General features: G+C 48.6%; 2 protein-coding genes across 4 annotated transcripts in view; one reads left to right on the top strand and one right to left on the bottom strand.

The window, feature by feature from the left end:
* The window catches only part of ST7L (suppression of tumorigenicity 7 like), a 128,578-nt gene that overhangs the window by 72,612 nt on the left and 34,003 nt on the right, over positions 1 to 21,963 (top strand). Inside the window, exon 15 of one of the 3 annotated variants that reach the window (XM_064488833.1) lies at positions 7,047 to 11,303. The exons of 1 other annotated variant lie outside the window; for it this stretch is intronic. In XM_064488833.1, coding sequence (XP_064344903.1) covers positions 7,047 to 7,052 — 6 coding nt within the window. In that variant the 3' untranslated portion in view covers positions 7,053 to 11,303. Of the gene's footprint in view, positions 1 to 1,270; positions 11,304 to 21,963 lie in introns of those variants that run through there. One more of the 3 variants, XM_010995296.3, reaches the window with a different exon arrangement.
* On the bottom strand, positions 7,896 to 20,359 carry WNT2B (Wnt family member 2B). The gene is made up of 5 exons (XM_031457828.2): positions 19,903 to 20,359; positions 14,001 to 14,221; positions 12,688 to 12,965; positions 11,720 to 11,984; positions 7,896 to 8,756 (listed from the first exon to the last, which is right to left on the bottom strand). Exons 1-5 carry the CDS (start codon positions 20,088 to 20,090, stop codon positions 8,527 to 8,529), a joined length of 1,182 nt encoding a protein of 393 aa, XP_031313688.1. The 5' UTR covers positions 20,091 to 20,359; the 3' UTR covers positions 7,896 to 8,526.

The following is a 21,963-nucleotide window of genomic DNA, read 5'->3' as shown; positions in this document are numbered from 1 at the left end:
TTGGCCTCAAGCCCCATGTTGAGTTATTTTTTTAAAAATTGCTTTTGAGCAATAACTTTTCCCTTGTTGCTTAACCAGTCATACAAGTTGAGCCTTCTGTCTCTGTGCCTGTTTTATAATAGATCCTCTGGGAGAACAGATGAAAAATAATAAGTCAGTTAGATATTTTATGAGTATTGAAATCCCTTCCATTCAGAAATGTAAATAAAATAACCAGCATGAGCATTCAGCTTATGTCAGATTCCATGGGTTTATGTTACATAGGGAAATTATAGTGCAACCTGAAACATGCTTCTTAATGAATTCATAGTGGTGTCACAGTTGAATGTAAAACCCTTGAGCTTTTCTATTGTGAAGGGTTTCAGAAATCACCTTTTATAAACTGCCCTAGGGGAGGAGGAAAAAACTAAGATGATACCAATACATGCTATCACTGTTAAGTGGCTGCCTCCCTTCCAGCACCAAACTGTGCCAGTTAAGTAAAGCAGAAACTTAGGATGCTGCTCACCTTTTGACTTATTCAGTGTTCATAAATATAATTTATACATATACATGTATGTATATAAATACATATATAAACACACACACACACTTCAATGTTCTGTTTTTGAAAGCAGGGCCAGGGAACTGCCGTAGAAGAACAGGGTTGCCTTTGTGGTTTTTGTCCTCAGAGGTTAGGGAAGTTCAGTTAGGAAGCATGACAGAAGCTCGATAAATAGCTCTGTTTTTACCTTCAACAAATGCAAGAAGCCAGAGACCTAATTCAAAGTTACGAAATCAGAATTTGTATCTTGTCTTTGGCTGTTCCTCTAGCAGCCTGTAGTGCACAAGAACTGTCCTCTTGCTTATCAGTGAACTAATTTCCCAGTCCCCAAAGCTATTTTGTAGTTCTCTTCCCATTCACTGTGGCCTCAGCTATAATGAATGTGCTAGCCTTGAAAGTCCAATGTGCCAGATGGTATATAAGGGACCAGTCAAGTTGTAAGCTTGCGAGTCAGGGAAAAAAACATGTATTTTCTATTTTAAAGAATTACTCTTTTACATTCTAATTTCTTAAGAGTTGGCTTGATTTATGCCAGGTTCTGGGCCAAGAGGCCTACATTAATGCATCACAGTTCTGGATGGGATATTTGATGTCTCTTATTTAGCCCAGAATCTCAAATGATAGGGACCTATAGTTGATACTTAGCACTCTGTGGGCTTTACAGTGTAGCTGTCTTCCGATTCCTGTATCTGTAACAAATGGAATCATCCTTGTGTTTTCCCATAGGTGCCCTGGTGTTTACTGACATAGATCAAGATGCTGTGTGGCTCTGTAGGGGACTCTGAGCCATCTGACAGTCTGGGCACATGCAGTCACCTCACATTATTTAAGCCCTGATCTCAGCATTCTAATTTCTCTGTATTCCCCAGTGTATATAATATGTACTTTCTTGAAATTCCTAATATATTGCTTGCACATTCTTGCTTCTAAGTTTCAGCATAAACCAGTCCCTTCTATTTAGAATGCCTTCTTCTGACTGCCCTCAACCAGGACATACCTTATCTTTTCAAAATCCAGCTCAAAAGCCACCTCCTATAGAAAGCCTAATTAATCTCATTCACCAGATTCCTTTTATTCTGAGACGTCTGTTTCTCAGTCTGTTACCTAAACTGTTTTGTTTCTTTGTAATTGTTGCTTCTCTATAGTCACCCAACAAGCATAATGATTCTAGGAAGGATGATCCTCCTCCATCCCCCATCTTTGTGTATTATACACAAACATTTTGAAGGCTATTGACAACCTTTTCAGTTTCCCCAGAGTTCTAGTCCACCTTCCATACTCTCTGTATTCACAGTTACATTCCTGGAGAAACAGGGCATGTGTTCAGGGTTTAGCCTCCAGCTCAGCATGTGGATGGCAGCCTGCTGAGTAGGTACCTACAATTGGGAAGGATTTAACCCTTTGGTTTGACAGTCTGCATTCTACTTAGACACCTTCAAGAAGTAGATGTGAGACCAGAAGTAGGGAAATTTCCCCTGAAAGCCAAGTTAGCTTTTTCCTTCCTTTTTATACAAGACCTCTGAAGCTGTCGTCAGCAGCTCACTCGACACTCTCCTGCTCTGCCTCTTTTCCAGGAGTCAGGGTTAGTTTAAGAAAAAGCCTCTTGCTAGAAGCCATGACCTTGTACTTTTATCCCCTCCATCTGGTGTGCGGCCTCATGGGGCTGTGCTGCTATGCAGGAGGTGAGCAATGGAATTCTTTAGATGATGACTTCTGAGCCCACATGCGGAGGCAGTGGGGGTGGGAAGCAGGGAGAACAGTGAGCGCCAAGATCGATGGACCAAAAAGTAAGGTTTGCTCTGGGAGAAAGCCTGAATTTAGGTAGACTGTTTTCATGAGGTGTTCGTCTCCTAGCCCAAGTGGGGCCCCAGGTCCGGGAGCTGTAGCATCCTAGATCTATGATTGATGAACATTGTGTTTCCACAGTTTTCCCTTCAGCCTTCACAGTTGGGGTGCAGGAGAGTGATAGGTAGGGTATGTGAGGGCTTATGCTGTCTCTAATGGAATGCATTCCAAGGTTGAACAGGGAAGGGTTCCCCTTGCACACAGCATCTGTTGGAGCTGCTTTGTCTCACTGTCTCGGACCTAAACAGAAGTCCGAATTTTGAATGAGGGTGGGGAGGGGTTGACAGCAGCAAAAGTTTTTGATCAAGTGAAAATCTGTTGTCTGCCTCATCTTGCGGGGGTTTCTCTGCAGGGTAGATACTCCTTGCCTTGGTGTAGATAAATTGCTTGTCTCGGCTAAAGGTCCCAGGACCCTTGCTAGGCTGTGAGTAGGCATCTCGCCTGGGATAGGACGGTTTTTTAGCACTCTCTTTCCCTGTTCTTATTTTCCTAGCCCAGGGGTTGACAGCATTTTTTAAAAGATTGAAGTCTCAAAGGAAATTCTAATACATACTTTAAAGGCCCAAAGCCTTAATAACTTCCTCTCGTGACTTCTCATGATTACTTCTACTCTGTCTACATGTTTAGCATCACTTTAAAGGGACTAGATAAAACTGAAACAAAATTTTAAGTGTTAATCTGAAAAAAGAAAAAAGGAACAGAAAGAATTAGGAGCCAGAGCTGATTAAACATGGACTATTTAGTATAGTGATCATTTCCTGGAGGTGGTGGTGGTGGCAGAAATGGCATAAAGGGCATTCACTGGTAAGGTTAAAAGGCAGGCCTAAGCTGTTTCTTATGTAAATTCTGCTCATACATACTCTTCTAGGATACTTTGTATCAATATCTGTTCTAAAGGTGCTGGGGTTCTGGGTGCCTCCAGGCCTAAGCATCCGTAGTCTTTGAGGAGAAAACACAGGATTTGAAGTCCAAAGCCCTCAGTTTAAGTTCTAGCTGAGCCACTCAATATTTACAGGACTTTGGACAAGTCACAGAACCTCTCTGAACCTGTACAGTGAGTGTAACTCCGACCTCACAGGGTTGGCGAGACAGTTACGTGTAAGCTAAAGTGTTTATACATAAAAACCTTTTTATAAACATCACAGTTATTCTTGGGGAAGCCCCCCCTTGAAAGTTGTCAGATAGAATAGCTGTGGATTAAACTGTCTTCCTTTTTTATTCATTCAGCTTAGCTTTTCTATTTGTTCAAGTGTGCTTACAGGGGCTGGTGGTGCTGAAGTCAAGTCACCAGATTTCGGCTTCTTTTGGCCAAAGAGAACTCCCATGCCGAGCTGCTTCAGCCAGAGACTCAGACAGAATGGAAGTGAGCAAAGGCAGATTTTAAGCCAGAATTGTTCAGAGTTAGGGGGCCAAGGGGAGAATGCTTACCTTGCTTTCTGAAATCCAGGGTGACTAAAACACCTTAAGTAAATGAGGAATAACCACAGAGATGCTCAGAAATCATTTAAGCCATGAGTGGGAAGTGGAAAAATACGCCTATAGAACCCCCTCTTCTATCCCTTTGACCTTTTCGGTCAGGGACAGGCGTATCACTGACACCCCGCTGGCTATTGCCTGAAACCTGCCAGCCCCCCAAAGAGAATGACAGCTTCTGGGAAAGCTCAGCCTAATGCAGCAACTGTGACATATTTACCCTAGTAAACCACTGCTTGCTCCTCTCCAGTGCCTTTCTCTTGTGGAAATCATCTCTGGAACCCAAAGCTATCCTGTTTTCTAACCTAGTAAGAGTTAAAAACAGCAACAGGTTATGAGCAGCAGGCTTGGCAATCATACCTCGTGCAGTCATAAGAGACCGCCCCATCATCCACAGCACATGCAGCACTAATTGCACTCTCTCCGACGTGAACCAGCCAGGAGAAGTTCTGCAGTGTCAGCCACTTTGCTTGGGTGGGAACTGCGCACTAGTGATCTCTTCTCCCCATGCTCTTTCCGCATCCTTCTCCTGCCACCTCCCAGAGGAGTACCTGTCCCCAAACCAAACAGCTGCCTGCATGTTGATAATTTTAAAATATTCCTTGGTTATAACTGAACCTCTGTCATTGGTTTGATTTTTGAAGGGTTTGATTGAAATCAGGTTGGTTTGTTTTTTTATTGTTGGGTAGAGGGGAGATGACTAGAACTCTTATGCAGCTTGAGAGAAGCTATGTGTATGTCCATGTATCTGCAGATGTGTGTGTGTATCCTCGCAGTTGTGTGCAAGCTGACAGGGAGGGCAAAGAGTGAAACGGAAGCATCTATTTCTTGTTTTCCAACAATCCTTCAAAGATGCCCAACCCCCGTAGTAGCAGGCAGTTCCCAAGTGGAGGGTGGGGGCAGAGGCCTCCACCAAGGCCATCAATAACCAGGTGTGAGCTATAGGTCTCTGTGTAATGTGAAGCTCTCCCGTATTTCATTTCTGCACCCAGGGGGCGGCTCTGCAGGATTGCTTACGGAGAGCTCTGTGTCTGGCACCTCTCTCCACAAGGCCCAGGCGCCCAGGGTCCCACCGACCTGCCCAGGAATGCATTACATTGTTCTCTGGTGCTGTAATTTGGCTGCAGGAGCTAGGCTGACGGCCTCCCAGGGAAGAGAAACATACGCTCCCTGGCGTCCTCCCTTGGGCTTCTGCCCTATGACCACAGAGGACATTTAAATAAAACCTCAGAAAGACTGAGGGAAAAAAATCCTTATTATCTGTCTTATATTAAGCTATGTAGAAACCAATGTCCTGAGTGGGTCTGAGAATTTGGCAAAGGACTTAGTGGTTGGTGGTCTTGCTAAGGGAGGTGAGAGAAAGGAGAAGAAACTACTCTCTGTAACAGGGAGGAAGAGAAATGAGGCAGTGAGTGGTCATGAGTCAGACCTACAAGACTTTTAACAGACCCTTAGGGCCAGGCAATGTTTGATCCTTTTAAATAATCTGAAGTCCCTGATTTCACTTTTCCAGCATCATTGTAAGGAAGAGTATGGATTCATGTTATTATTCAAGGCTAGCAATGATACAAGCTGGCCCTTATCTGCAGGGCTCTGTTAAGGCTGGCATTCTTGCTTTTACATAAGAGAAATTGGCTATAGGCTATGCAGCTGAGGTACTTAAGTCATGTGCCTTCTCTGAAAGATTCTAAGATCCTTAAAGGATAATGTCTTTCAGGTTAACCTGGTATCCAAACAGCACTTTCTGCAATGCATTATACCTAAATATTCAAAGCTAAAAGAAATGAAGACCGACAGCAAGGAGAGGAGGCAGGCAAAGAGACTGCTGATCCCAGGGACTGAGCTCTATTGAACTGAGGAGATGGGAGCGGGAGAGACCAGGGACAGTGAGTGAGTAGCAGCAGAAGTAAGTGGGGCCTTGACTGCACCAAATAAAGTTCTTATATTGCTGCTTCTTCCAAAGGAATTAGTTTCTGTTTGTATAATGTAGAATGGACGTCAGTTGTTTAAACCCAATCAGAATGCAGAGGCAAGCTAAGGAAGAAGAGGAAAAATTAATTGCTTGGCCGCCCCTCCTTTTTGGAGCCACATAGCCTCTATAGCGGGGCTTACATAGACCTCTTTTCTCTCACTATCCACCTCACTTTTCAGATCTCTCACTCTGGATAGCTTGCTCTTCTCTTAACCATTTATAGGAAATTGCAAAACTTGGGCCTTTATGAACTAGAATTTGGAGCCCAGGGAAAAGCACAGAGTAGTATGAGATGCCAGCAGAGGCCCACTTCCTTCCACAGGGTAAGAACCAACAGAGAATAAGATACTAGAACACAGGTGGACTTAGCTCAGGTTGATTTGCCATGGCAGGCCTAGGCTGTCATTTATGTTCTAACCTGGATGTTCTTGTGAGAGCTGGAGCTAACTGGCACCTGAGGCTCCTCCCAGTGGCCCAGCGTACAAGACAGCACCCTCTTGTAATTCTTTCAACCCGATTCTTGAGTTTAGACTGACTATGACCCCCTTACTTTCCCACTACCCTAGAGCTTTCCTCCTCTTAATCCCAGCTCAAGATGTCAGAAACTCTTCTTTTCCCCTCCCATTTCCCCCTCCCTAACCCCACCATTGGCTCATCAGTTATCCAGTTGACTCCACTCTGCAAGGAAGACATTCCCCTGGCCTGACTCACTCAGTCCCGTTTCTCCACAGGAATCCCCTCACCGCAGACCACAAGGGCCCTGACTAGCTCATGTTTTGTGTTAATGGATGTGAAACCGGAGCAAACCCCCTCACCAAGAGAAAAACCACCCTAAACTCTCCCACACAGGTCTCAGCAGGTTACACAAATATTAGTCCTATCATCCAAATAAATCTGCCCCCATGGCCCAGAGCTATGGCTCCCCCATCCTCTTGCTGCCTGTGCGGAGTAAAGCTGCTCCACAAACATGGGAGGACCCCAAGGGGTGCTGGAGAGGAATTCGGGAAAGGAGGGGGCCTGCATTCAGAATTTCTTGTGTAGGCGCCTTAATCTACAGCCTGCTGTCAATACTCTGTAGTCCCAAATTGAAGATTCTGAGAAAAGTAATGATGAGCTAGACCAGTGAGGGGCTTCAGTAAGAGGGTCTGTTAGCTGGAGTTTGGGGCATAATTAAAACTCAATGTCTGAGATAAGTTCATACTCTCATTTTAGAGATGAGAAGATAGAGGCTCAGAGAAGTTGGGTTATCTTGCTCAAAATATCAAACACAGTTAACTGGCACAGCTGAGATTTCAGAACCCTGCTCTGTCGTAACTGCAGATTTCTGCACCATTCTGCTTCTTTAAAATATCAACAGGTAAGAGATGACCACTGTCCAAGTCACATAAAAATAGGACATCATGGTTTCTGGGACTCTCTGTCCTACCCTCTGGCTTACTAAGCCTGCTGTCTCTGGAAACTCCACCACTGCAGGCTTCGTTAGGCAGTGGGTAGGAGCACAGAAGGAGCGCCCCTGTTTAAGCAAAACATGGGGCGAAGGATAATAATCACCAGGGCTTGAAGAGTCACTAAATAAAGACTTGTTGAATAAATGGGGAAACGCTGCTTTCTAAGCTTTTTACCACTTTGGCCCCAAGCCCCAGCTCTCCTTCCCTCTGTAACCACTGGCTCCCGCTCCCAGCTTCAAAGGCTAGGATCCTCTCCTAAAAGTTGCCAAAGCCAGAGATCTCTACCTGCCTAGTATACATTGATGATTTATGTGGGGCCTTGAGATCAGGCTTGTTACCTTCTCCCACCTTCCATGAGTCACATACCTTTTATTTAGTGTTTTTCAAACCTGGCTGACCACCAGAATAATGAATGAAAAGTTTTAAAAAGTAAAAAGCCCAAGGCCTAGGTAGACCTACTAAATCACCCTTTCTTAGGAGTGTTCCAGGGTATTCTAACGATGTACTAGGCATGGCCTGACACTGCATGCTGCTCAGTTTGAACAGGCAGAAAGTGAGCAAAAGGGGCAGTGCTGGCTGATACAGGTCGAAAAGGACAGATTGGTAGAGAATGTATGTTTGTATAGTTATGTAATTTTTTTTCTCCTATAAAACACAGCAGTTTATAAACATATGAGCATGTGAATGGAACCTTGTCAACTATGGCTAACTCTTATCTAGCAATCCAGGCTCTTGATAATGAAAGAATGTTGTAGCCGAAGAGTTCCTTTTAGGGTACCAGGCAGTCTGCTCAAACTGACCCAGGGAAGAGATACGTAGTTTCATCTCTGTCCCATTTACCCTCAGCCAGGTAGGAAAAAAGAAGTTCTCCCCAGGTACCCTTTCTCTTGCACACACAAGAAGTGTCAGGAAGCCAGTGCAAGGGAAAGGAAAAACGAGCCTTGACCATGTGCTTCAGTGCCAACTCCTATCACTCTGAAGTCCCCCTGCCTCTTCCACTCTCCCTTCTAACCTCCAGAGTGGGGAGTCAGGGAGCAGCTCGTTTTTTTACATCCCCTATCAACTCATTCCCAGGGCTAAGGAACCAGCCAGGACCCGAGAGGCCCTCTGCATTACTCTCCCAAGTCCTTAAATAGAAGCTGTAGCAGCCCAGGGTTGAGGGTGGAGGAAGGTGTGCATGCAAAGATCTTGTGCTTTTGAGTCAGGAGGTTTGAAGTGGAGGGATGAGTGAGGTATTTATGTATTCAGGTCTGATCCAGCCACTCTGCCTTCTTGGGGGCCTTGCAAGTATGGACGTCCACAGTGTTTCTGCATTCCTTGCAGCGCACAGCACAGCACCAGTGGAATTTGCACTCACACTGGGTGACGCGGGTAACTCGAGTTGTGTCATACCCTCGGCCGCAGCACATGATTTCACAACCGTCTGTCCCTTTAGATGTCTTGCTGCAGACACGGCCTGCAGTGCCTAGGGAACCTGGGTCAGGGAAGAGAGAGAGTGAGAACCAAGTTACCTCTTAGTCCAGCCGCTCTGGTTCCCTTACCCACATCCTCATGAGGAAACCATAAAGAATCCCTTTTCCTGAAAATATACCCACTAGCCAAAATGATCATCTCCTCACTGCCCTGTGCACCAGGCTTGTTTCTTACCATCAGCAAGGCTCCCCAAAGACCACTGACTCTTCCTGCAGTGCCTTCCCTGCCAATATACATCTTCATATCCCATTCAAAGCCTAGCCTTAAATACCGTAATTGTTCAGACTGGGTGAGGGCTCCCTATTTTATGTGTGAAATTTTCCATAATAAAAAAAAATTTTTAAAACAGCCTATAATTTCCTTTTTCTAAGAGGTTTTGCTACAACTCTAATCCAGCTACCATTTGTGAGTATTTTGGTCCTTAGTTTATATTTCATTAAGTTGTACTAAACAGGGAAGTAGTATCGCATGACCATTAAAAGCATGAGCCTGATGTCAGATTGTTTAGGTTTAAAATCCAGGTCTTCGCTTCTTAGCTGTGTGATCTAGCAAGTTAATCTCTCTGGGCTTTCATTTTCTCCTAAGAAAAGAGGCATAATAGTAGCACCTACCCAGCAGATTGTTATGTCTATAATCTCTGTTCAACTGAGGAGGGGAACTGATTAGCATTACTGGTAGGAGGCATATCTCTAAGGAATTGCTAAAGAATATCCCTTGCCTTACCTCATGGTAGGAACTCTTGAAGGGTAGAGACGGTGTCATCCCTCTGAACAGATATTACTCACAACCTCATTCTGACTGATTTATGCAAAAGAGATACTGCCAACAGATGACAAAATCATAGAATTTTGGATGGGATGGATCCTAGAGAATATCTACTTCAACCCTGTCCCAGAGGGAAAGTGACTAGCCTGGGGGCTGAAGAGGGGAAATAAATTAACTGATTTCTATAGCAGTAGTCTCCACGTGCCACTGGACGTGGACGGAACATGCTAGTACTTCTGTATTTGTTTTTTATCCCATCAATTTAAAATATCTATTTTGTATGTATGCTTTATAATGCACACATCAGTATAGTGGGACATAGATACAATTCATCAGTAAATATACATTTTTTGGAGTATGTGTGCAAATTTTTTTGTATACAAGCCAAAATGTTAGGAGACCACTGCTCTAGAGAGTGGGCTGACGAGGTCTACTACATATGTTACTCTCTTACCTTCAAGGGCTGGGTCTTAAGTCATGTCTCTTGTGCACCAAAAGCCTCTTCTACATTCTGGAGCTGAGCTGTCCAATGTAGCAGCCACTAGCCAAATGCAGTCATTTAGATTTAAGTCAATTAAAATTAAATAAATGTTAATACTTAGCTCCTCAGTTATACTATCTATATTTCAAGTGCTCAGTAATCACACGTGACTAGGTGGCTACTGTACTGGAGAGCACAAAGGGAGAACACTTCTATCATCGTAGAAAGTTCAGTGGGACAGCACTGCTTTGGCGTACTGGCTCCACACTCCCTTCTGGGATGACTCGTACCCTTTGAATTCCAGGCCCCACTTTGGGTTTTATGAGATCTAATTTTATGCCTCTTGAGAAAAACCAACACACATATGACTCATGCTCCATCCTAACTCCGAAGATCCTTCCCCAAAGGTGCATTTTAAGATGATAGCATAGGCTTGAATAGCACAGCCTCGGATGTTGTGGAATTATTTCTAGGCATTTAGAGAGTAGCCCTCTGAATTACACCACATGGGAAGAAAACAAACTGAGTGGCAGGAAATCACTAAGAGAATCAGAAGTGCTTTCTCAACCTTTTTTCTCCTAGCACCCTTCAAAGTACACAAACTACTTTCTCTGTTACTTGGGTGGAGTCCCACCCTGTGTCTGTGCCCAGTTTTGCTCCAAGCCAGTTGCCTCTCCAGGAAAGACAGTGATGCATGAAAGCAAATAGTATGAAGGACAGCCGAGATTTCTGACTTCCCCTCACCCAAGTCCGGACTGCTAAGTCTGCAGAGAAGAGCCTGAGAGCCCATGACAGTAACCAGGGGAAGAGCAGTTCTGTTGCGTCGCAGGGTGTTCCTAGTTTAACCTTTCTGAGCCTGAAACATGAGCCAGGATAGTAACTTCCACTCTTTTGGTGGGATACCATATCACCTTCCAGCATTCCCAAGAATTCAACCACAGATATCTGAACAGATTAAAAACTGATTTGCTGCTTTCTGCCAGGGGTTAGCCTTTGGTAGAGATCTCTTCCTTGCTTCCCCAACCCCATTTTAGAATCTTCAGTAGCAGCACACTGGCTAAACCCTTCCAAGGTCATCCATGGTCTATTTCCAACCTGTCTGTCTACGTTTAATCTCCCTTCCCCAAAACCTTCATTCAATCAGCATATTCAGCTCTCCATTCCTGGAACAGATCACGTGCTCTCCCACCTACCGCTCAACTCACGTGCAGAGGATACCCACCTGTTCTCTCTGGCTACCCAGATAATCCCCACACTTTGAGAAACAAATGTCACACTTTCCAATAAACTTTTCTTGATTTTTGTCTTTTGCAGTTGCATTTGTCTGCCTGTTATATCTCATTTCTTTAGCTAGACTGTGAAAAGCCAAAACATAGACTCCATCTTATGCTTCTGTGTAGCCCATACATTGCTTGGTACTGAAAATGGGTGATTCATTTAAACATTCACTGAGTAGCACATACTGTACCCTAGATGCTGGGGATATAAAGGAGTGGTGTCATCTCAGGCCGCATGGTGCTGAATCTAGCCTCCTCTCTGGGCAGATTCGGGCCTGGCAGACTGGGCATAAATCAGCAATCTGACAAGGTTTAAATGTCTGACTGATTCCTCCAGTGGCTCCTCTTTCCCTAACTCCTGAGGCGGAACAGACCACAATTAACTGGAGGTGCTGCGCTAAGAACTGGGGCTTCACGTTCCTACCTGCTTTCCTTACTCACCTGCAGCCTTGTCCAAAACACAGTAGTCTGGGGAGTTGTCAAAGTAGACAAGGTCAGTCCGGGTGGCACGGCGATAGCCTTGGCGGGCTGCTGTGAAGTTGGCACCATCCTGGGTGGCCGTCACCTGCACGGCCCCGTCATAGCGCCGCCGCAGGTAATCACCTGTGCGGCGGAAGTCTGAGAGAGCACGCCAGCAGGTGCGCAGAGTACAGGAGCCACTCACGCCGTGGCACTTACATTCCAGCTTCAGAAACCGCCGCACAGCCTGGGAGGTGGGGTGGCAGGTAAGGGAGAGGCAGCCAGTCAAGGTACTTTATGTCATCCCCAGGACTAAAAGCATGAGTGCGCTGAGGTCTGCTGGTCCTGGCCCTGGATGGCCAGTGGAGCCACTGGTTGGTCTCTCCCTAGTCGGATCCCACCCTTTATTCCGGCTCAAACTCAAGAACCTCTTCTCCCAAGAAACCTTCCTGGACCAACAGTGCTTTCCGTTTCACCAAAGCCCACTTTAACTTTAAAGCCCCAGGATTCTGTTTCACTGTTACGGTACACTGGCACATGCTTTAGTTTTCACGTGTTTTAGAGTCAAGGCACCTTGCCTTCTGCTTTTGTTGCATGTTATTGTCCAGCACAGTACTAAGCATTAGGAGGTACTCAAAGACCAGTGAACTGACTAAATAAGCTCTTATCCACCCCACTCTTTATGGAGGCAGTTCTTTTCCTTCTTAAGTTATTTCCCTTCTTTTCTCCACCTTTCCCTACTTTCCACCTATGTGAAGACTCTCTATGCACCAGGTTGAACCTAGGCATTCCTAAGGTACCTTGTATTCTCTGTTCCTGTTCCAGGGGTTGGGGCTTTTGGAGGCGATCGAGAAGCCTTCAGTGCTTCCACCTTCACATTCAGTCCATGATCACACAAACTGGTCACCCCCAGTAAATATGAATGTACACGCGCAGACATGAGTACTGACCGTGCGACCACAGCGGTTGTTATGTAAGTTCATGAGAGCCCGGGCATCCTTAAGCCTCTTCTCCTTGGCATCCACGAAGGCCTTGGCAAAGCGAACACCATAGTGAATGTTGTCACTGCAACCACCCCAGTCAAAGTCCCCACGTTGGTCATGGTGTCGGCCACGGGTATAGGGGTCACAGCTGCACACACTCAGTTCACCCTGGCTACAGGCCCGAGTGATAGCATGGACCACTCCTGCTGAAGAGATGGCATATACAAATGCTGCCTCCCGGCTACCTGGAGAGAAAGGTAGAAGCGTGTTTTAGGAAAGAGGCCCCTGTATGTCATCAGCCCACACAACCTCCCTCTCTGAAACCTGTTCCCCTTTTCTTTCCAGGGCAACCTCTGCACCTCCTTTATTCAAGGTACCCTTCTCTTGCAAGAGCATTCCCCAGAGTATCTGACCTCTTCCCCCAGCCCTCACAGCTCTCTATCCACTTCTTTGTATATCTGACCTCTTTGGCTGACCTGTACTACTTCCTTCCAAACTCCCTGGTTCCATCCATTGAAGAGTTTCACAGTGAATCATTCCCTCCCACTGAGTGCCAACCCTGGCTTAGCGAAGCCTGCCTTGGTCCACATCCAGGCCTTTTCAGGCCCACTCTGCTGGACAGTTCCCCTGCAGTGGAGACCCCATCCCAGAGGTCATCCTATTTGGAGAGACATGAGAGACATGCTACTTTCCCCAGCCTGCTTTCTTTCCTCTCTGCTCTTGGGGATTGATGAATCATCGCTCTTGTCCTTCTGACACCTCCAGATTCTCATCTCATCCCCTTTCTCCTAGTTTACTGTTTAGCTCTCCTTAGCTTTTTCGCTGAGCCTGGTCCAAGCCGCTGACTCTCCAAATATTTACATATCACCTTTCTGTTTATCCCTTGCTCCCATTACTATAGTGTTGGGACTGTTGGGGTGGGGGCAGCGATGGTGTTGGTAAGAACAGAGCAGCCATTCCCAGTCATCAGCCTTACAGTGCATGGAAACCTGCAGGCTAGGGGTTCGGCGGGGGAAGGTAAAGGTAGGAAGAAAGATGGAGGTACTAGGGAATGCTGTTACTTTGTTCCATCATCCAAGACCACCGAGATTAGAGGGGCCACTGCCTACATATCTAAGGTACTGAGGGTCTGTACCCAGCTGTATCGTGGGCTCTACCCACAATTCTTTCTCTGATTATGAAGTAGTGTGTGGGAGGGGAGAGAAGGGATCATGGCTCCCCACTCACCACCCCAGGCATTGAAAAGGAAGGAGCTAGGGCAGGGTGGAAGAGGCCCCTACTTCTGAGCATGACTCGGCCGAAGACAGTGTGGTCCCGGTCCAGTGTGGTGCAGTTCCAGCGGTGGTGGCGGAACTGGTGCTGACACTCTCGGATCCATTCTCGGGCACCCTCACCCACTGAGCGCATGATGTCTGGGTAACGCTGGCACAGCTGCCGCTGCCGGCTCACCAGACCAGGGATATTGTCACAGATCACTCGGGCCCCCAGTGCCCCAATGTACCTGCAAGGTGGAGATGGCCTTGTCAGAGCATCCCGGCTTTTTTTCTGCATTAGGAGGGGAATAAGGAGGGGAAAGTTTGGCATTCAGACCTTGGAGAGGATCCTTCCTCTTCCCCCAGCCCGTATTCCCCAAGGCCAATGAGTAGAAGCAATCCCCACAAGCTCTGAAGAAATAGTTAAGCAGTTGCAGAGAGAGTAATTGAGTGGTCTCCCACCATTACCAGTTCCCCAACGAAAGGCCAAAGTGACACACCCTCCCAGAACACAGGCCAGGCATGTGTCACATACACAGAAGCTGTGGGCATATCACACAAACCCATTGCCTGTTTGTTTAATAAACATTAAGAGCCTCACGGAAAAATAAACTAACAACACAGGAGTCTGAGACAACACTGTTACACCCACACGTAAGAGGCATGTCCTGCATGGCTGGTCCAGAAAGATATGGCTGGGGGAAGAAGGATGGAGACAGGGAGGGGCGAGTGGGAAGAGATATACTGGGCAATTTTGAGTAATGTTTACAGCTGTAGTCAGAACCATGTAGCTAAAAGTCTACATTTCCAGTCGGGAGGTCTGGAGAACACTCCACCCCAACTCTCCTCTCCATACCCTTTGCTTCCAGGCCCCACTGCCTTTCTTAACTAATGAGTCTTTCAAAATCATCCTTCCCAGCTTACAGGGCATGATGTCCCGAATGGATGGGCAGAGGGCTGTTTGCAGTGGGAAGCCAAAGGCCAAGATCTAGAGTAACAGAGTAACGCTCCTCCCTATGTTCCAGTCCCCAGTCTGCCCAACGTGAACAGTTATACGGAGATCAATTGAGCGGGGTACTAAAAGCTAACTGGGTTGCTCGAGTCATTCTCAGTTTTCTCAAGGCAATATTTTTCCTTCATTTAAATACTTTAAGCCCTGGACTCCGCCACAAGCCTCAGAAAGAACACTTCAGAGAGCAGACAGGAGTGCATCATCCCCTTTTCTCCCCAGAAGGCCACCAAATGAGATCTGACCCATACACCCACTCCACAATCCCCTTCTCTCTCTCCAACACCCCCAGCGCCTTCCTTGATTTGCTGAGAATTCTCTGTTCTCCTAACACATCAAAGGGACTCCTTCTCTCCCCTCTTCTGAACAGGTGGGGGCCATGAGGGCAGTTGCTGCTCCAGACAGAAAAGATTTGGTTTGGGCTGTGAATGAGCCTGTGGTTTGGGAAAGGCCTCAAAATGGGCCTAGAAGTGGGTGAGGAGAAGGGAGGGTGGCCAGTGGGGAGAAGGGAAAAGCCGGACTGTCCTGGCTGTATGTCCTCTGTAACCCGTCCCCACCCCCCCACATTCGCACACTCGGCCCTCACCCACAGACTGGATCACCGCTGGTGACACCAACTCAAACAAACACAAGGAGGGCTGATGCTTGCCTCTTCTGGAACTCAGCAGGGCTGATGGGGCCCATCTGTCCCGGGGGAAGGGGTGAGAGGGCTGGTCCACCACTAACAAATCCCATGGAATCAGCGTCCCCAGCACTGTCCATCAGGGCAACAGCTTCCAGGAACAAACAAAATAAACACCCCAGACTGGGCCAGGCCGGAAAGGGCTGCCTGACGCACAGCCGGGAGTTACACCCACTGCCGCGGTGCTTTGTTTGGAGAATCAAGACAGTTGGAGTTGGAGCCTGTCCCTGTCTCACCACCATTCTGCTTCCCCAGTTCAGCCCAAGTACTGCTCTAGGCAATGGGTGTTTGTTTTTTTTACTGGGGCTTGGGAAGAGGGGGGGTTGGATGGGAATGGGAGACCAGTAATCCAGCCCTCATGAGACAGTCTGGAGTGGGGCAGGCCAAACTCTGGTAAAAAGTCCTTCCTGTGGTCTGACTTAACTCCATGCTGCTGCAGCCCACATTGGTCCTTCTTGTTACATCCTCACTGAGCGTGGGAACATTGTTCAGTGTCTAAGACAGGAAGATAATTAAGTTTCTCTACTATCACCGTTACCCCACTAAGTAGCTGCTTCAAGATTCTGCAAAGCAGGGCACTTGCCTCCTGACCAGCAGTCAGCCCCTTGTAGTCAGTGTGGGGGCCTCCAGTGAAACAGCCTGAGACCCAGCCCATCCTCCTCTCAATTCAGCAGATGCCTGCAAAATGCCTACCATGTGCCAAGCACTGAGCTCAGCCGTTAGGGGCACAAAGATGTTTAAGGCATCTCTCAGCTGATGGGCTGGTAGAAGGGTGAGATGCCTCTGACTCTGTAGCTGTGTTTCCCTTCCAGAAGTTTTTACTTCCTTCCCAATTTCCTGCCACACAATGCTCTCTTCACCTGCCTCCTTTGACAGAACAGCTCATACCCTACTCTAGCTCCTTACTACTCAAGGTGTGGTCCCGAGAACCACAGTATCAGCATCTCCTGGGAATCTGTTAGAAATGCAGAGCCCAAGGCCTCATTCCAGACCCACTGAGCTTGCATTTTATCAGTATCCCCAGCTGATGTAGGACCTGCGGCTCTACAAAGGCACAGGGTTTTCTCTGTTTTGTTCACTTCAGTATCCCCAGTACCTAGAACAATGTCTGGCACAAAGCAGGGACTCAATAACTACTTGTTGAATAAATACCTAACCTGTCTGATTTCCCTCCCTCCTCCCCCTAGCTAGCTATAAACCTCATTTCAATTATAGCTTTATTCTTTATCAACATTGCTGGCCTATCTGCAGATGTTTTAGGTTTGCCTCTCTAATGAGGCCAGGGATCCTATTTTTATTTACCTCTTTTCTTTTACAGTCCTTAGTGTATGTACATGGTTTAGCCCAGGCCATATAGGGCTTTGAACACAGGGATAAAACTATGACCTTCCCTGAATATCTTAATAACAATATCATTTACATGGCACTTTATAGTTCACGAAACATTTTTCTACACAAAAATCCTACGTGAGAGAGAGAGAGAGATCTCCATTTCACAGGTGAAGAAACTGATGTTCAGGGAGATTAATAATACCCAGGTCTGTCCATCAAGGCTAGTCCGAGGAGAAGTGGGGTGAACCAAGGACATCTGATTCCAAAGTCCAAGCTCATTTTCAATTCCAGGCATGAGAGAGACACACAGTACTTAACCAGGAGTAGACCACTCTGGTTCCAAAATTGGTGTGAACTTGAGTTTCTCGCCCCTCCCCTCCTATCCCTCACTTTCCTCATGTGTGAAATGGGGATAATAATAGTATCTGCTTCACTGGATTATTTGGGGGACTGAAGAAGATAATGCTTATAGGTGCTTAGCCATAGTGTCTAGAACTTAGTAAGGGTTCATTAAGTGGCAGCTGTTACTGATAACAATAATGTTAATGTTCCCCTCTCTGTGCATCCATGAACACAGTCCTGCTCTTGTGATTCCCTACATCCAACCCCCTGCAGAAAGCAAAATGGAACAGGGGGGCACATGCCAGGAGATCCCTGTTTCTTGTTCTATTTTTCATAGATTAAGTACAGAGCATCCATTTCCTTCTGCAGTTAAAGGTCTGAAGAGGGAAGGAGTGGTTGGAGAGTAGGGGGAAGAGTTGTGAGGAAGATCAGACTGTTAGCTGGTGATAGTGATGAGTGGAACACGGATACACAGAGTCAACAGGCATCTCTTCAGGGAGTTGTACAGAATATCAACTTTGCTGGGGTTTTTTCCTAAGGGAAAGAGAGGTAATCACCTTGGGGGCCTGACCTGCCTTTAGGAAGCAGCTTTCTTCTTTATCCCAGAAGTGATGACCACTGAGGCCTGCAGTTATGACCTGTGTGAGGCAAGGAGACTGAAATGACCTCTGTACTCACTGCCCATCCTAGCCCCTCCATTTCACAGGGATGGCTGAATCCCTCTGTATCACCCGCCTGCCGCCCTCCATACTAGCTTTTCCACCTAGGAGTTTTTCCAAAATCTTTAATATGAACCACATGGGGGGAGAGTAATAGAGGGAGAAGAGAAAATGGAGGGGGAGTAGCCAAGGGGACAAAATGGACAAAAAGACCCTACTTGGGTCTTAGGAACCACCACCAGGGTGCTGAATTTACAGTGACACTTCCTCATTTAAACACCAAGTGGAACAAGACTGCCTCCAAAATTGGTAAGAAGCAATCAAGAGTCCCTAAAAGCAAACTGCCATCTGGGATGGGCAGTGGCACTTTATCTTCTCTATACAAAGTCACTGAAGACAAAAGTCCCCAGCCAAACTGAGCCCGAAAAAGTAAAGGGTGGCTTTGATCTCACTCTGAACTTTGAAAGGTTTCTCTCCTCATCATTTTCTTCCTTTTCCCTTTCTGAAGGAATGTTTTAAGCCAGATGTAAGATATGGGCCTCCCTGTTCCCCCATCCAGAACCCCCCTCCTTGCCTTCCCCAACACTGCAGAAATAAAAAAAGATCCAAAGGAGAGATTTTTCTGAAACAGGAAAACGGGGTGGGGTGGGAGTGGGGGTGGGGGGGGTGGTAAATGGGGTTGGAGAAAGACGCATCTTGAAATGATAGGAATCTGCAGCTCAAGCTTGCTGGCCCCTCAGCCCTTCCAGCCAAGATTCCAAGTCCTGAGGAGAGAAGCCACAGGGTGCAAGGGGAGAAGAGACCACACTTTGTGGGGTAGAGGGAGGCTTGGGGGGAGGGGCAGAATAAGGAAAGGAAGCGTGGGGCACTGCATGGGTAGAGAGGGGCAATAGCCCAGTCCAAGAGGCCAGTTTGACTGGGGGGTGAAAAGGAAAGATGAGAAGACGGAGTCATTTCTCAGTTCAACTCTCTCCCTGCCCAGCCCCTAGAAGGTGGGGGCAGAGAGAGAGCAGCTCGTTCTCCTGGGAGAAAAAGATGAGTGCCATCCAGAGCTTGAGGGTGGGAGATCAGAAGAGAACAGATATCCAGTGGATTTTTAATGCTTTTTGCCTCATCTGCCGTCTTAGAAGTGTCTGGAGTCTAAAGACTGCAAGAAATCTTAGGAGAGGATCTCTTAATGCTTTGGGACTCCAGAAGCCTCTAGTTCTTGGAGGGGAGAGATGGGAGATGGGACCATCTAGAGCAGAACAGGAAGAAAGGAGGAAGATATCAAGGTTCGAAGTGAACCTCAAAACAGATTGAAGACAAAATGCCTAAAGTATGCAAACCCAAGTATTTTGTTTGTTTTAATTGTGGGAGTTAATGGAGTAGTTTTTTGCCTCGATTCCATTTCTAAACCTTGCGCTGGGTACTGCTGCCTCACCAAAACCTTCCTGCGTTATCGGGTGGGGGTAGACTAGCGAGAGGCTCGCCCGCCCTTGGCAGCTGTCCCATTCTCCACCTCTGGGTGGGGGCAACTTTAGGCGATCAGGGTGTCCTTTTGGACGGCCACGGAAGGCCCCAGATGGACGATTGGTTCCTTGAATCCATCCTGAGAGAAACTCGGATAGTAGTTTTGCCCTAAGAGGATTGAGCTGAAATAGAGTGGGTCTGGGAAGCCTCAACGACCGGCCGTCCTTACTCCAAATACCCAGCGCTCACATCACCCAACAGGGAAGGAGGGGCGCCCCCTTATCAACTACCCCCATCCCCGCCCCCCTCCGCCATCCGGATCGTCTCTTACTTGGTCAAAGCGACAAACTAGTCTCCTGAGCCGCGCGGATGCCGGGAGCTATATTCCTTTCTGGCGCGTTCGGCCTTTCTAACCCAGCGCCTCACCCTCTCATCCCTAAGAGCCGCACTCACCACCAGGACGTGTCTACGCGGGCCGGCAGCATCAGCAGCAGCAGCAGCAGAAGGCAGGCAAGACTCAAGCGGGCCGAAGCCCGAGAGCCGTCGAGGGCCGTGGGTCTAGGCGCGGGCGCGGGGACAGGGGCGCGGGCGCGCCGAGAGGGGAGCTGCGCGGCTTCCTCCGCACCACTCGGCCTCAGCATAGCTCCCCGAAGACTCCCGCCACGCAGCCCGGAGGGGCGTGGAGGGCACCGGCTGAGGGTACTCAGGCTGCTCCTACTTCACCCCCTGGGGGGCCATAGGGCTTGCTGGCGGCTGGGGACCTAGGGGCACCTAGAGTCCAGGAGCCGGGGCGCCAGGTCCCGGAGAGGGGCGCAGGGAGCGGTGTCCGGAAGCCGACGACGGCGCGCCGAGCTCGGGGTCTGGGGTGCGCTGCCCAGGCTGGGATGCGGTGTCAGGGGGTCGGCGGCGCCAAGTGGGGCTGCGGACAGAGTGTGCGGACAGCCCCTCCGGCCGCGGGCTCTCATTGGACGGCGCGGGGCGGGGCCGAGGCCGGGGACACGCGCGGCCCTCAGGGCGGCTCCGCCCGCGCCAGCCCCGAGCGCTCTGCGGCGCCCTAGGTGTGGCTGCAGCCTCCGCCCCTCGGCGCCCCAAGCACCGCGCCGCGCCCCCACCTGCTCGCTAGGGACGCGACAGGGTGCAGCAGCGCCCTTCAGAGCTCGAAGAGCCCGGTCCCTGCCGACGCCGCGCCACCGGGTCCTAGAGCCCTTCATTCGGTAACCCCAGCCGTCGTGGGTGATGGTCAGGAGTGCCGAGTGAGGGGGTAAACACTTTACCCTGTCATCTAACCTACAGTGACACTGGAGCAAGCCACAAAGGATGCAGCCACTTCTTCGGGTCCTCTCTTCGTTCTTGCACTTCTGTGAAATGGGTAGAATCTGCCACGGGGAGTTGCAGGAGACTCTTTTAATTCCTTTTTCAACGCTGCCAACAGGGGGCCCACGGGCAGCAGACTTCAGGTAGGGGCTTCTCACATCTGATATCGCTGCCCCGGGTTCCTCCGACCCGCTGCTCACCGCACCCCCCCCCCCCCGCCCCCTACACATAACTTTTAGACGTGGCTCCCACCCGCCTGCCTGGACCCGACGCTTCCCTCCCGTGTTCGGAACGGGAATCGATGGCGAAGCGGAGGGGCACACCTGCGGACCCAACGCGGACTCCCCTCCCTTCCCCGCGCGGGCTCGGCTGAGCTTACTCTCTCCCGGCTTCCCCGTTGCCTCGGTCCCCCACCCCTTCGGGCGGGGCTGCGAGTACGAAAGAATCAGAAACAGCTGGGCAGCCTTCCCGAACCAGAGGCCAGGGTGGGGGTCCTGCTGAGAGAGTGGAAGCCCCGGAGCCATTTCTCTCCTTCGCCTTTCCACCCATCCTCCTCTCCACTGCCCACCCCCACCGCCGGGGGAAGGGGGGGAGGCGTGGTAAAATGGGAAGAGGTGGAGAGGTGCTTGCTGTGGAAACTGACTCTCCTCTTCCGTCCGCACTTCCCAGGCTGGCAGGTAGAACTTCTGGAGGCGGGGTGGCCCTTAACTGAGACGTAAAAATTCTTTTTAAAACCCCGAGTCTTCCAACTTTAAAAGTCCTCCAGGGGTCTGGCTCCAACCCCTTCTCTAGCCTCAGTTTCTCCTGCCTAGCCCCTCATTCCCAGGTGTCTTTCGTGCCTCTCCCCATGATTTATCTAAACTATAAAGCCCTGGTGTAAACAACGCTCTGGAAACTGCCCACCCTCTTCAACCCCAAACTCACTGTCAGTTCTTGGTTGGGGGGTGGGGGGTCGGTGTTAGACTCCGGAGTGTGAGCGGACAGGGCGCAGCTGGCTGCAGAGAGGCTGCAGACATCCCAGAGGCAGATATGAAGGAGAAGGGCTCAGAGAGACCTTTATCCCCTCTCCATCTCTTACTACTTTACCTCACTTTCTGTGGCAGGGAGCAGAGTGAATTCATTAATTCAACAAATATTTAGTTCCTATCATGTGCCAGACTGTGCTAGGCACTGAGGACACATCAATGAACAAAGCAAAAT

Source organism: Camelus dromedarius, chromosome 9 (genome assembly GCF_036321535.1).
Source record: "Camelus dromedarius isolate mCamDro1 chromosome 9, mCamDro1.pat, whole genome shotgun sequence".
Classification (NCBI taxonomy): domain Eukaryota; kingdom Metazoa; phylum Chordata; class Mammalia; order Artiodactyla; family Camelidae; genus Camelus; species Camelus dromedarius.
Note: the sequence above shows the minus strand (reverse complement) of the source record. Positions and strands in the feature narration are given on the sequence as shown.